Source organism: Cryptomeria japonica, chromosome 8, assembly GCF_030272615.1.
Source record: "Cryptomeria japonica chromosome 8, Sugi_1.0, whole genome shotgun sequence".
NCBI classification, from domain to species: Eukaryota; Viridiplantae; Streptophyta; class Pinopsida; order Cupressales; family Cupressaceae; genus Cryptomeria; species Cryptomeria japonica.
The window spans coordinates 36,387,250-36,403,712 of NC_081412.1; the positions used below are offsets into that span (position 1 = coordinate 36,387,250).

At 35.6% G+C, this 16,463-nt stretch overlaps 1 protein-coding gene across 5 annotated transcripts in view; it reads left to right on the forward strand.

The window, feature by feature from the left end:
* LOC131064569 (sodium/hydrogen exchanger 8) overlaps positions 1-14,172 on the forward strand; it is a 252,279-nt gene extending 238,107 nt beyond the window's left edge. For all 5 annotated transcript variants that reach the window (XM_057998748.2, XM_057998751.2, XM_057998752.2 and 2 more), the window contains 3 exons: positions 10,737-10,989; positions 12,643-12,953; positions 13,362-14,172. In XM_057998748.2, the coding sequence (XP_057854731.1) occupies positions 10,737-10,989; positions 12,643-12,953; positions 13,362-13,715 (918 nt within the window). In that variant the 3' untranslated portion in view covers positions 13,716-14,172. The remainder of the gene's footprint in view (positions 1-10,736; positions 10,990-12,642; positions 12,954-13,361) is intronic.
* Positions 14,173-16,463: the final 2,291 nt, after the last annotated feature.

Below are 16,463 nucleotides of genomic sequence, written 5' to 3' on the forward strand. Positions count from 1 at the left end.
CTTAGAGAGATGTTAATAAAAGAAGTGATAATAGAAGAGGATAATCTTGTTGATCTAGGTAGCTACTTGGATAGAAATCAAGAAACTGAAAAGAACTTAGCAACCAAGATGTCAAAGATGACAAGAGATGGTGAAGGATCCGGAATAATACAAATTGCCACTCCAAGAGTAGATAAGCCCGAAGATGAGATCACATCGGAAGAATATGACTTGGAGACTATTGATTTAGATTCTCCCACCACCGATCAAGCATTGGAAGATATGAATGACACATTGAAGACAGTCCACGACATGCTTAAGCTGGAAGTGGAGAAGAACAAGAAGTTAGAGAAAGAAAATAGTATATTGAGAAGTCATCTCTAGTAGCTCAAGATGCCTTTGAGGCAGCATGATCCCTTGGTTGTGCCTCCACCATTGCCTCCTCCAGACATAGTTGATGATTTTGAAAAGATGAAAGCCTTGGCACAGCTAATGGATGCTTGGATCAATAAGACTTATAAAAGGGCAAAGGCATTTATAAGAGAGTTAGTGAAGATATCTGATAGAGCTATGGGCATTCTTGAAAGAACTCAAGCACTCATGACAGCATATGACACTTTTGTCTACACTAGAGACTTCACCATACCCATATTGCAAGTAATGAAGAACACATCAAGACAAATGTTGGTAAGCGAAGGGATATTGAAAGATGGGCAATCACCTGATTTCCAAAAATGGTGTAATTTGCTTTAGATGAGGAGACTCATATTTGAAGATATCAGTGGTGGATGCACCCAAGTTGATCAGGTGATTAATCTGATACATGACAAGATCTTGGAAGTGGCTGAGATTATTCTCAAGAAGAAGAATGAAGGGATTGATATTGTTGTCAAAGAACTAGCGAAGAGTGTGAAGACTATCTTCTTTGGAACAAATGGAGCACCTTCCGAGAAATAGTTGGATGATATCCATTCATTCACTGTACTTGCTAGTAGGACAAGAGATTTCGGGCTAGAATGGGAGAACCTCCGTCTCAAGATTGGATGAAGTCGGTTACCTGAAGAGCAATTGAAGAACCTACCTACAGAGCCAATAACTGAGATCGAATCAATGATGTCCAAATTCGTTGAATTTGCAAAAAGAGAAAAATAAGGGCAACAAGATTCTAGAAAATAATTTGTTATGATCCTATGTGGCATCAATTTTTCCTATTGGAGGATTTTTCCTTGTATTTTGTGCCAAATCGATGTCACATTCCCATTGGCTGATATTTAACATTTTCAACTAATTAGGTATTTTGGTTGTTACAAATCCTAATTTGGGTTTAGGTGGCAAAATTTGGGCCCTCTATTATGACTCAATCTTGGCCGTTCATTGTAATTGAGAGCTCTATATAAGCTCAACTCATTTCATGTAATGTCCCCAATTTTAGCCTTTAGGCTAATAGGAGCTATAAGGATAAATTAATTTCTTATAAAGTCATTAAAATAAATTATTTATTGAAAAGTGACTTTATATTTAATTAATTTAATTAAAACTGACTAAAGTATTAAAAAAATAAAATAATAAAGTGTACCTACCCTCTTCTAGAAGCTTCTCATGATGGGTTATGGAAAAAGATAAATAGAAGAGGATGATTGAAGAGAAGATAGGCTTGGATTTGGAATTGTTGAATTGATTGGGTCTTGTAGGACCGCAAGGTGTTTGCAGACTAGAGTCTTTGGGAACCAAAACTCCCATAGATTGCATAATTGAGGGAGTGAAAGACCTTCCGAAGGGTTGCTTGCGAGTGAGGAGCACTCAGCTCTCCACATTGGGCTTATGGAGTTATTCATATCAGATTTGAGGCATTAGTATCAGACCTTCACAATACCTTGATTTTACTCATTGTACATGGCGGATTCATCTTTGTGGTGTTTGAAGACATCTATCATGCTCAAGGGAATAGGGCGATCCTATCTGTATTGTATTGGAAAAAAATCGAGTAAGTTGCAGCAGGTTGTGAATGTGAAGCACATCATCAACACCCACGATTTAGTTCATATGGCATCACTATAGATGCATATTATACCTTGAAGGGGCAGCATTGGTAAGGAGATCTTTGGGCGATCCTTTTAGGAACACTTTCAAAGAGTTTTGAAGAAGAACGGCCTCCAATCATATTCAAACCAGATTCGTACCCAGCTGGTATAAACCCTGATTATGCTCTTTGTGCATCATCTGATGCATTGCAGTCTCATTTGGAAGTCGGCGATTTAACAAGGGTCTAAGGCAATTCTCTTGGTGATCAATTGAAGGCATATTAGTAAGGAATCAGCCTCTCTTAAATTATAATCAGAAAATGGACCTGACTGCTGTTACCTCACATGTTAACTCCTAGCACATGCTTTGAGCTTCCAAAATTCATTTTGGGAGAGGGCGATTCATCTTACACTGCTAGCTGATCATTTTGGAAGATTCATGAGGTGAATTCGGCTGCCTTATTCCATGTACTCAGCCCATACTTTACAGTAGCAAGGTCGGCTTCATGGAGTGATTCGGTTTGGTATCCAAGGAGTCTTAAGTTGGTAGATATTGCATCCTTCTTCAAGGCTAATTGTAACCAGGTTCTACCATCTCTATTACATGTACTTTTTCTTGGTTATGTGTTAATGGCTGTTATATATACTCAGATTTGTTCATATCAGATTTGCTGATAGTTAATATGATGTTAAACAAGAGTCATGTCTATTGTTATTCCATTGTAATAAGACCTTGATCTGAATGAGAAAGAAAGAAGATTGCATCTGGTCTAAACTTCATTCACATTGTATGAATTTTCTGAGGATGCATGCCAAGTGTTTGATTAAATGTTCATTTCTGTTATCACTTGATTTGATGTTTAGTTTACAATATAATCATTTGAGTCAGTTGTTTGATCAATATCAGCTTTGAGGATCATTTAGGATCATCTAGAAGTTGTTAGTTTTGAGATATTTATGTGTGTTAGTCTACATTGCAAATCTGAAAACATTATCAGCATAACACGCGAAACCAAAGTCACATAACACACAGTTTCAGAACAGCATAATACGCAGCCCTAGCAGCAAATATTCCTTGTTCTCAGTCATCATTTGGACAGGGGACACTACATTTCATTTGTAAGGATTGATTAGAAGAGTTTTGAAGAATTGTTGCTCAATGTGGCAGAAATTAATAAAATCATTGAAGTGTTGGTGACTTATTGAGTTTTGAAGCATTTTCTTGTTTCTTCATCCTTTTATGAGAGAAGTTAAAATTGAAAAGCCACAAAAAAATTAGAGTAGAATTTTCTTTAAGTATTTTAGATGAGTGAAAGATATATGTGCATGACTGAAAGTGATGCTCGTTGTTCATACTACTAGTATTCCATCGATGGTGAAGTATCTTGCATAGTCAACTGAACTGAATTTAGCCAAAGCTTAACTTCAATTACTATTCCATCATTGATATGCTTCATCTTGAAGGTGTCTACGTATGTGACAGTGATTTGAAAATCACCAAGCTATCCCCTAGAAGATTACACTAGCATTGTGGAGATGTTTGCAACATGTCAAAGCAAAGCTTAGTTGAGCTCACTTGAAATCGTCCATTATCTTGCATTCTTAGCATTAGCATAGCATTTCTAAACCTTCTTTTTTCATTTTTTTTAATCAAAGAACAATAGTAGTAGGAAAGAGCAATATCACATCATCTAAAGAGCATCATCCCATTGAGCTTGAATTGAATCTAAAGAACAACTATGTAAGTCCCCTCGCAGGTACAACAAATCACATCATACCATTGAAGCCATCCAACACGTCAAGACCTGACATTGAGAACCTTGGAGTCATCTCAAGCATAGAAGCAATAATCTGGAAAAAATCGTGAGTATACCCGATTGATCCTGAATCCTGGAGCCAGCTGATTTATTCCTTGAAAAACTCCTAATTCATGAAAAAATCGTTGACCCAATTTTCAATGATTTTTTGCATTTAAATCACATTAAAATCATGCTAAAACCTCCAAAAACTGGCAAAAACAAAGTGAAAAAAACTAGGTTGCAAGGAAACGTACCCTAGACCCCTGGAAACCCGAACCGGATGCTGGTTCGCATATCCCTTGTGGGAGACTGGAGTGAATGTGTTTCCACTTGCAGGAGACGTGGGCGGGAGTCGACAGGGCGTCTCCTGACAAATCCCAACCGGAAAAAATAAAACCCTAAAAACGCGTGAAAAAACTTATAAAAATGCGACGTCACGGCAGCGAAAGGGTCGGAAAACGCTAAACGCGAGGTCATTTACACTGACCAAACAGATTTGCAGCCATGCGAACACATTTACATCACGCAAAGTCGATTTACAGCCGCGTGAACACGTTTACACCACGCATGAAGGCATTTACACTGTCACGCGAACGATTTGCAAACGAGTTGCACTTCATACAAAGGTTTTTTTCTCGGATTACATTTTGGATTTTTCCATTTTGTTTGATTTGAATGTCTGTAATCGCCTCGATTTATTGAATGTTTGTTTTATAATTTATTTAATGTTTTCAACTTTTCATTGTTTTGAATCATAATATAAACTTTATTAATCAAATGTTTTAAAGAAAGTTTTCTAGTTTTTAATATTTTATTTTAAAATTAGAAATACGTAAGCCGTAGAATGTAGTTACTAGTAATAGTAATATATTAATATTTTAGTTTTAATTTTTTAATAGTTATTGATATTTTGTTTACTATAAGTGTATTTTAATTACTGTATTTTTAGTTTTTAATATTGTTTTAATTTTATTTTGTAAATTTCAGTATTTTAATTTTTAAATTCAAATTTGTTTAAAATTTAAAAACTGTAGTAATATGATTTTTTGTTTATAGTTTTTAATTTTTAAGATTGATATTATAATTTTATAATTTGTTATTAACACCATGCAATTTTGAAACTGAAATCAAAAGAAAAAAACAGTGAGAATTTAAGCATTGTAGTGACTATTTTTTTTTTTAATTTATTATTTTTTTGGTTCAGCATTCAAAATGTCGGGTGGAGGAAGACAAGGGTTGTACCCACTATGGAAGTATGTTGACCGTGTTCCGGGGCCAAAAGGATTAGGTGGAACAGCCACTATCAAATGCAAACTTTGTGATTTGGGATGGAAAGGTACCTACACAAGGGTGAAGGCTCATTTCCTCCACTTGCCATGTAATGGTGTTGAAGGTTGTACAAATGAATGTGAAAGATATGATGCTGTGAGAGAACAAGAAAGGGCTGATGGGAAAGTTGGTATGCGAAGCTCTCATACTTCAACAATAGGGGCAACTACTGCAGCTTACAATCATAATATAGATTCAAAGGTGGATGTGACTTCTAGAGGTGTAGCAACTGAACCGGCTCTCAAAAGATCACACATTGGCAGCTAAAACCCCATTGGAAGATTGTTTGATGTGCAAGGTTGAGAAGCAGTTGATGCAGCTATTGGACGATTCTTTTATACAAATGGAATATCATTCAATGTGGCTCACTCTCCATTCTATGAAGAGATGGTTCATGCTATCAATAATGCACCAACAGGCTATAAACCACCTGGGTATGAGAAGCTTCGCACTACTCTTGTTGATAAAGAAAAAAGTCGATTAGAGGAACAAACTGCACCATTGAAAAGAGTGTGGGCTCAAGAAGGATGTAGTATTGTGATGGATGGTTGGACATATGCTAGGAATCATCCAGTACTTAATATCATGGTAACATGTAGCAAAGAGCCTTATTTTTTGAAGGCAATAGATTGTTTTGGGCAAGAAAAAAATGCAGAATTTCTTCATAACCAGCTATGTGACAGCATTGATGAGGTGGGGGCATCACATGTAGTCCAAGTTGTTACCAATGCTGCCCCTGTTTGTAAAGCAGTAGGCATGTTGGTGCAAAAGAGGTACAGGCAGATATTTTGGACACCATGTTGTGTGCATTCATTGAATAATGCTCTCAAAGATATTGGCAAGTTCCAATGGATTTCAGATCTCATAGAGAAGGGTAGAAAGATACAAATGTTCATATGTAACCATCACCACACACGTCATTTATTGTGAATTTGCCAAGGTGGAACTTCTAAAACCTACTGATACACGTTTTGCTTCTTACTTCATTCTTCTTGACTGCCTTTGTGAAGTCAAAGGAGAGCTTTGTGTTCCACAGTTGTTAGTGATGCATGGGCAACTTGGAAGCAATCTACATCGGATATTGCAGTTGAGGTGAGAGCTACGGCCCTTGATGAACATTTTTGGGCTGATGTTAAGTTTGTTGTGGACTTTATTAAGCCCATATGTGAGGTGATCAGATTTGCAGATTTAGACAAGGCATGTTTGGGAGAGGTTTATGAAGCAATAGATTCCATGTGTGAAAGAGTAAAAAAGATAACCAATGCAAAAGATATTTCTCTATATCCTCTGATAGAGGAAAAGTTACATGGAAGGTGGAACAAACTTAACATGCCTCTTCATTGTGTTGCCTATGCCCTTAATCCTAAATGGTATGATACATAAGTGACCAAAAAAAGGGCTCCATATCAGGATAGAGAGGTAATGAAGGGATTTTGAGCAATGGTTAAAAAGATTTATGGCCATGGTGAGGATGCTTCAGTTTTGAGTACTCGGTGGAATAATTTTTCCCGTGAGCGAGATGATTTTGGTTCCGTTGAAGCTATATATGATATGAAAGTAAAGAAAAACCCTATAGAGTGGTGGTGGAACCATGGAATTGAAGCCCCTGAATTGCAATCTTTTTTAATACGATTGCTCTCACAAGTAGCCAGCTCTTCATCTTGTGAGAGAAATTGGAGCACTTATGGGTTCATTCATTCACTATCGAGGAACCGATTAGAATCAAAGAAAGCAGAGAACCTGGTGTATATTCATAGCTCACTTCGTCTTCTCTTTCATGTAGATCCTGTATACAATGAGGGTCCTTCAGCAAAATGGGATCAAATTTCACTTGATGGAGAAGTGGCAGCCATTGTGGATGAAGTGGTTGAAGCAAATCGACTAGTTGATTTACCCCCTGTTATTCTACCATCAAAGGAACCTAAATTCGAGAGTGATGACTATTTGAAGAGCCTCATAGTTGAGGACCTTGATATGGATGATCATGGCGAAGAAGAGTAGATTATAGATATAAAATTTCTGATTTTTTGCTTTCCTTTTTTGGTTTGCATATCAGCTTGATTTTTATCAAGCTATTTTCAATATGACAATATGTAATTAGTTTGAAACTATGACACAATGATTGTATGAAATTTTGATCCTAAACTTCATTGTTAATGTTAATTCTTGTTTTGAAAGTTCAATGTCATCAAATTTTCAGATTTTCTATAATTTATTAAATTATATTAAAAAAAAAATTGGCATCTCCAAGTACCCGTCTCCTATTTTGAAAAAATAGTCGTACCAGTACCAGTCTTTAAGTATCCCTGTACCCATGCAACCTAGGAAAAAGATCATTGTAAAAACTTGCAAACCCTAGAAAAACTCGTGAAATTACTGAATTGCTTAGAAATAGTGTTGATCCAAGACTTAATCAAAGTCAATGTGGAATCAACATTGAAATTTTTTATTATTTTGTCCATTTTGGGGGGGTTCATCATTCCCCACACTTCACTTGTTCAAACTTCAAACCCATGACCTCAACGACCCAATAGAAGGGGAAAGTCTGTGAGCTCAATGGCCCAGCAGAGGTTTGAACCTTGGTGACTGCCTCACCAATGGAGTGTTTCTACCACAGCGCTAAATGCCTGCAGACATATATAATATATATAGATATAGATATATGTTTTTTAATTTATTGTTGAAACTTGATATAGTTAATTTTTGCTCAAACGAATACATACAATTCATTATGTGAGCAATATATCCAAAGTGCTTTACAAAATAAATCTGATGACAACAAACAAGCTTACACAGTTGTAATAAAAGAGCCTCCAACACAATCATTAAAATTTGTCTCTACCTAAAAAATAGTAGTTGCAAGCTAGGTATTGCCAAAACCAGTGGCTTGCTAATCTTTTACTTGAGCTAAACAAATGTCTTGTGTTGAATTCTACCCCATATAAAAGACTTACCAATTGCCATTTGGAACTGTGGAATATTTTTTGATAAGTTTTCTCAAATATTGAGCTAACCCTAGAAAACTCCTTGCCTAAATCACAATGGAAGTCTTGGATCACTTCAAAATGGCTTCCACTTTTACTAAATTCCTAAAAATAGTTGGATCTCTGTCTGACATTTTTTTATCTCAGCTACTTCATAGACATAGTTAACTAATCTTTGATCTCAGACTTAGACAACTATTTGGTGACTGCCCTTTTAAAAAGTTAACTGAATATTTGCCTATGTAATCAGCAATATGAATATAAACAACAAAAATCTATTTTCTACAATTCATGGGTTGAACTCTATTTTATTTACTCTCTATATCTCTATGCTATGGAAATGCCCTTAAGTTTTGAAAAAAAATAGTTTGTCTATTTTTCTACCAATTTTTACGATTTTTTAAAATCCAATTTTTTACCCATTTTTTCAAAAAATCTTATATTTTTGATTTGCCGATTTTTTTCCCAAAAGATTTTTGTTGCTATGATATAAAGCATTGCAATTGTGAAATATGATTTGATAAGCTTTCCACAATATTGAATTAACCCTACAAAACTTCTTGCATCAATCACAATGAAATTCTTGGATCACTTCCAAATGGCTTCCACTTTTACTATTTGTCTGTTGACTTTTGATCTTAGTTATTTCATAGACTTCGCTAATATTGGATCTCAAACTTAGACAACTATTAGGTGTGTTTGGTGACTGCCCTCTCAAAAATTTAACTGAATATTTGCCTATATAATCAGCAATATGAATATAAACAACAAAAAATTATTTTGTACTACAATTCATGGTTAAAGTCTATTTTATTTGCTCTTTATATCTCTATGCCATGGAAATGCCCTTAAGTTTTATTAAAAAATAGTTGTCTCTTTCTCTACAATTTTTTATGTTTTTTTTTTAAATCAGATTTTTTCTCGATTTTTTTCCAATTTTTTCAAAAAATCCTATACTTTTGGTTTGCCGATTTTTTCCCCAAACAATTTTTGCTACTATGAGATTCTCAAGTGATCATTTAGGCTAATCTTCAGCATTTGAGAAGTCTTTATTAAAGAGAGGATAGAGTATTCAATACTTTATTCTGTGTTCAATTGTGCATAAAAACAACATCAACAGTTAGTCCACTATTTTTGTTCTGCTTTTCTTATTCTTTTATTACAACATTTCTTATTTGTGCCATTGTTATTATAGTCTACTATTAATATCTTTAGAGGGAGTGTAGGAGCCACTTGATTATATAATTTATTACAATGGTCCAGTAAATTGTTTGAATTTGAAGGACCCCTTGGTGTGTGATCTATAAATCTCTTAAGAAACTGTTTTTGGTTAAATGAAGAGTCAATATTATTAACTTTTAAAAATCACAAAGTAATTGGCCTGCTAGCCAACAATACATTGCCAACGAGATTCTCATATGAGTCATATCAGTGCATACTAAAAATTATGATGATCATGTTCCTTCTCCTTACACAAGGGATTTAGTTAAATAATTAGTCATTATTATTCTGTGAATCTGTAGTAATTAAGTAGGATTGAGTTGCCTAATAACCGCTTTGGCAAAGATCTTTATCCCTTTGCTTATGAGGGACAAGGAAGCTGAATTGTTGCATATTGTCCTATATATCCAAAGGCCAATTGGATTATATTTTCCTCTTTAAAATGCTAGAATCCTTAACCTTAATTTAGATGGCATTCTCCAAATTCTGTTATTACACTATTTTGGAAATCATATTTGACTTTATTCAACATCTCTCTCCTGCCTTCTTTCATTAGTAAGGCTCTATTCTTAGTTTTCCTTTGCTTAGTATAATGCACGAAACAAGTGAAATTGAGAGCTTAATAGCTGTGATACAGGACCATGCAGGTATCTTGCATTTCAAACCTGGATCGAACTGGTTCCTGTTCAGCAGAGATACCTGCAGGACCTGCTAGCACAGCTTGGGCAGGGCACATTCTATGCCTGGCCATTTGGACTAGGTAAGATTGAGACGTACCTTAGCCAAATGGCCAGGCCCAGGGACACTCCTAAGGCAAACTCGGGAAGACCCTGAAAAAGGAGGAATTTTAAAAATGGATTTAAGAAAAAACAGATTTTTAATTTAACAAAAAACACACTTTTTAAAAAATGCCTTCAACCTAGACCTACACTCAGGGTTCAAAAGAAAAAATTAAAAATTGTTTTGGCTTCTGTTGAATAGATTTTTTGACTTTTTCCGGATGAAATCCTAAGTAATTGAATTTCATTTATACTTTTGGTTTGCTGAGTCAATCCTGATTCCATGTAATGCTACTCTGATTAAATCATTTTGATTTAACATTTACGATTTGAAAGTGACATTGCATTGTCAACTATTGGTTGTATTCTCAATATTGTATTCAATTGTTAGCAAAAACTAGTTTCCTGGAAAACTACAACCAATTAAGGAGCATAAATGTGGAAAAATATGTTTCCTAGTCAGGGTTTAGATAAGAAAGACGTAAATTTGGCATATACTGCAACAAATCATACAGTTGATAGCACCCATGACAACAAATGTTACGATTTAGATTTATAATCTTATTCTGAACATCTTTTAGCATCGACTGTCAAACCCTTAACATTTGTTTGTAATCTTTGCAGGAAAGTGCAATGGTTGTTGCAAAACTCATACTGCCTCAGCAATTTGAGGAGATGTCGATGCAAGAATTGCGAGTCCTTGTTTTGGAGAGGTCAACCATGCGCATTTACTTGAGGGGTGAAATGTTTGAAATTCCGCCCTACGATGTTGCCATTGTATTGGAAGGCTTTGTCAAACAGGAAGGCAAGAATGAGTTCGCCACTGCTCCTGCAGTTTTACTAGCTGCACATAAAGAGAGTCATCTTACTAATGCAGGTACCTCTCTATCTACCTTATTTGCTATCTTGATTGTTTTGAATCTTTAAGGTTTCAGTATGCTATTGGCTTTTGCAATCTTTGATGTTGTTAATGTTTCTATTGACATAGCTTCAGTGCTCCATGCACTTCACTCATGTTCTAAGCTATTGTGCAGATATTTCCTTCTTTTCTCATTGACATGCGACTGCTTCAGCATTATCCACCTACTTTTTATTGTTCACAACTTTACTTTTGCAATTAGTTAACAATTTTGCTTAAGCACTTAATAGCTTTAACTAACAGACAAAGCTTTCCTCATTCTGTTTTCAAACTTCTTGTGACCCAATTCACATATGTGATTCACAAGGTGGATTCAGATCTTACTACTTTCTTGCCTTCACATTTTGGAAATTTGGATGTCCAAATGAAAATACTAAAATCTAAACAAATTTTCATCTAGATGCATGTGTCACCCTGTGACATACGCCTCTGTTTCCAGGTATACTGTTGTCCTTTGAGAAATGTTCTCTTAGCCCTGTTATTACTTTCTATACCGTGAGAAAAGAAGAAGATGCATATACAAGTGCTTCTCCCTTTCATGGAAATGATGTGGTCCAAAGGAACTTTTAAAAAGCTGATATTGAAATGGGTTATCATGAATAAGAAACAAGTTGTAGTTTCCATGTGGCTGTGTACTTCCAGCATCTATCTTTGGAGTTGAATCCATCGAAGATTTACATAGGCTTTTGACTGTACTTATTCTTGTTTGGCTCAAGATTGAAATTCTTCGTCAGTTACTAAAATAATTGTCAATCAAAGAAAAGATCAGCAAATGTGGCATTACGCATACCTGTCTGATAATATTTTGATATTTTCTCTAAATAGATTCATAAATTGAATGCATATAATTTAGATTTTACATTCAGAATTATATGAAGCTCCTTCCTAATTTAGTTTGAATTCCAGTGAATATGGTAACATACATATTTTCCATTGGTGAATTTCTATACACCTAAAATAATCATATTCCAAGACAACTACAATAGTAAAATTTGAAAGAAATGTAAATGATATACCACTCGAAAAAGAATATGAATCCATTATCATTTTGGGACATATCTGGTCTCCTGCTTGAACTAATGGACTGGTAACCTTTGAAAAACTTAGAATCTGGGTGCTTACCACAAGATTTAGTATATATTTAAAGATAATTTCCATACTTCTGTGGGATTGTTCTTCCTGCTTTAATTCCTAAACCTATTATTGATTGTTCACCAAAGTACTATTGCAAGCTACTGTGCGTTGTTACCAAACACCAATTCGGTCAAATTGTATCACATGCAGTTATCTTCTCTGATCAACTATAGCAAGGACTAAATCCATCTACCTTGAAATCTTGAAACTATAGTGGATGAAACAAAATGCGGTTAGTGATGAAAAATATGCAAATTACCAAAATAGTATTTTCACGAAGTGATGCTTAATACCTTCTGGGGTTGCAATTTTTAAATCTAAACTAATTGTGGAGTTGTGGCAACAATGCAAATGAATTTTCCTGTCCCAGATTTTAGTTACAAATAGCAAGCCTTGTTTTAATGTCTTCGACTGTTTTATTTGTTTGTTTGGACTACCATTCTAGAACAAAGCTTTGATGGTACCAGTTTCTTACAGGTAGCAAACAGTCCATTACAGCCCACCATGGAGAATGGTTTGATGCAGATACACGCTCAAGGATCATTATTTTTGGCATAAGTTCAGTTCATAACGTGAGCCATCGTACTAGATCTTCAGCTTCAATTCTGTCTTGTAGCCTACGAGTTCCAGGCCGCCCTAGCTATGAACATGAAGGTCTTGTATCCTGGCCTGAGAAACCATATATTTCAGGGAAGTCTGAACAGAATGCAGTTACAAGATATGCTTCAGATCCTGGATATAGACCTTCGTCTGAAAAGTCAATGCAGCTGAGTAGGTTTGGTAGTATGGTAAGTCTCTCATGACTTGAAATTTAAATGACAAAATTGGACTTGAAGTTTGCAACAAGTTTAAAGAGCAGTAATACTAATTTTCTATGAGTTGGTGAATCTTTCATCAAATATGGCATAAATATTTTGTTATATAATAATAATTGGGAAACAAAATGGGAATTCCTACAGCTACATTGAAATTTTGGCAAATATGGTAAAAACAATACAACTATTTGTATAAAAGCTTGGCAATGTTTTAGGGAAATTTTATCAAACATAATTTTTGAATGAATTTTAGAGAACTATAAATTCTTCATAAGGAGAAGCCTATGTGTACAATGAAAAAAAAGTGTTCATTGATAAACCACATCAAGTGATTTCTTAGTTTTTAGTTTGTTATTAAATAAAGTTTCTTTGCTTGGATAGGTAACTGGGAAGAAGTATAGTGCGAGAGGAGGAAGGTTTTTGAGGGTGCCATGGGGCACAGGACTACGAAGCAGCAAGTCATACCCATCAGTTAAATCCAAAATCAGAAAATTCTTTTCTTCGACTGCACTCCTCTCTGTTCAGTCACAAGGAGGACCTGCAATGCAAAGAAGGTTGAAAAGTGAAGGTCATATCCCTACCGCTAGTGCTGGCCCCTCAAAAATACCACCCCGCCTGGGAGCTGCTACAAGAAAGCCAGCAGATGATTCAAGTGAGGGGTCAGATGCAGAAGATGAATACATTGTGCGAATCGACTCACCAAGTAAACTTTTCCATAATCAGGTCTCCAATTAGATTAGTTTGTACAATGTATGTGACTTAGTTCCTGTTACAGTGGGTTAGCATTGGAGACTTGACCTTCACCAGACCAAAACAATTAAGATTTCATGTATATTGAATAAAAATAGCTATTTAGCAACCATTAGGAATAATCTGGAGATGGTGTGGGGTAGAATATGAGCGTTGAGCCTCGCTAGCTCAAGTTGAAAATCAATAAATCTTGTTCTTGTATGTTTGCTAGTTGGGAATCTGCATTCATGATATAGATATGGGTAGATATGTTAGGCATGCAGAAAAACCGAAATGTTTTCAGCTTGTTCTTGATGGAGGAAAAACCCATGAAGGGGTGTATTATGCTACCCATGCAGCGTATTTTTTGCTATTTTGGGCAGATATGTATCTCTTGAAAATCAGATACCTTGGTTTAGAAAGTTATTCATGTATTTATAAAAATGAACAAGGTGACAGTGCAGCCCATTGAGAATGAATCTATAGACAAATGATTTTTTAAATTCCAGTCATTTATCGTATCCAATGTCTTATATAAATTTATGACTAATAGCTTGCATCAGGATGAAAGAAGGGGTCTTATGAAGATTTCCGTTCCTGAAATTTGGAATTAATCTTTTAAGAATAAGGTAGAAATAGTATTATTATTTTGGTTAATTACAAAATATATTTAAACAAAAAACATTATAAGTAAATTTAGTAAATACAAAATTGACGTATTCTTTAGAAACAAATGATACTGAATCATAAAGTAGATTATATAATCTTATGCAATTAAAAATATTTGGTTATAAATGTATAATATGATAAAAAATGTCTCATTGAATTTTTTTTATTCAAATTTCTTGCTTTAGATCCTCTTCTTGGGCAGTCTATTATTGGAGCCTCACTCCACCATGCTATTCTCTTACATAGTAAATAAGGTGTGTGAATGCGCATGCTAATTCTATTACTTCATATTTACAGCTCCTCATTGTTTAGATTATTTGTAATAATTGAGTAGTCTTGTTTTCGGTATATTAAAGGCCGTCCAACATTACAAAAAAAACACATATCTTTGAATCAATTAAATCTTCTATTAGGTATAAATATGAAATAAAAAGGACTTTATATCCATTTATAATTCATTCCTTCGTGAATTTGCAAGTGTAGGAGCAATACTATGTAGAGTCCTGTTGTGACCATTTCACACATCTCCCCATTAAAATGGGGACCTCCTCTTTTTTGCTCGGTTTTGCCTGTTTCTCTCTCTGCTTTTAGGGTTTTTGAGTCGTCTGGATTAGGGTCAAGCCTTAGGGTTTCCGTTTTGATGATTTTAAGCCAGAGTCCAGTCCAATTTTGAGAGATTGTTGAGCTTCCTCTCGTAGGATGCAATTTTGAAGTGGGGTAAATTCGTCAGAGGTCGAGTGGGTTGGTCTGGGTTCAGTCGGAATTTTGAATGTAAGCCCGAATTTTGCCTAAGTGTTGATGATGGAATTTTGTCTGATTGAATGATTTTGACCAAATTTTGAAAATTTTGATAATTGATTCCGGACATTGGAAAGGTCTTATTGTTGCCTTGTCAAGTGTTTAAAACTCTAAAATCATGATATTTTGGCCTAGGGAAGCAAAATCGCTCCTGTCCCTCAGCCAGGGACCAGGGCGAAAGTGATATTTCATGCATCCTGGTTATTAATTTGTTTCATTTGTCTTGTGCAGGGTCGCCAGGAGATGCGTTTGAACGCGAATTGAAACCTTTGAAGATTTTGAGATTTGAAAATGGCGAATTTTTGGAGTTTTAGGACAAATCGCTCCTGTCCCTCAGTCAGGGACCAAGGCGAAATATCTTGTCTGGACCATTCTGACTTCATTTTGATTAAGCTAAAACGTCAAGGGCGTGATGAAAGATGGAATAAATGTGATGGAACGCCAGGACTTAGTCATTTGCAACAAAAGTTGAACATTTGCCCTCAGGGACAAAAATTGCTCCTGTCCCTCACTGAAGGACCGGAGCTTGTTTCTCAAAATTTTACTGTCCTTGCAGGATCAAGATGAATTTTTGGATTGGAAGAGGTAAAGGAAGACATCTTTTGTCCATTGAATATAACTTGAAGAAATTTGCAAACAAGGAAACATGCTAAGAAGCAAAATTGCTCCTGTCCCTCACTGAAGGACCGGAGCTTGAAATCCAAAATTGCCTTGTCCGTGAAAGATTTGAACGATTTCGCGATTTGAGAAGAACGAGGGAGGTACATTTTACTCATTGAATATAATTTGATTGTACCTCGAAGGAGAAAATTGGCCCTAGAAGCAAAATCGCTCCTGTCCCTCAGCCAGGGACCAGGGCGAATTTTAATGGTAGCTCCCGTCCCTCTCTCAGGGACCAAAGCGAATTTCCTTATAAGGCAAGATTTGGGCAAAGATCAAGTAAGTTTTAACTTTGAGGCAAGCAAAGGAGGCGTAACGAACCCGTTGAAGATAATTTGTAGATTGTAAAACGCCAAGTGAGGCCTATGTTGTCCTAGGCACTCCTGTCCCCCAGCCAGGGACCAGAGCGATTTCTTACTAAGGAGGATTTCTCACCAAGTTGAAATGAATTCCATCCTAAAGATGAATGCAAATTCGCTCCTGTCCCTCAGCCAGGGACCAGGGTGAAATATTAGTTATGTTGCCTTCCTTACAAGTTTAAAGTCACTCCAGACCAAGGTACGAGGAGGCAATGATGTTTTGAAGGTGCTTCAAGAGAAACGAAGTTGCAATGATCGCCAAATATGA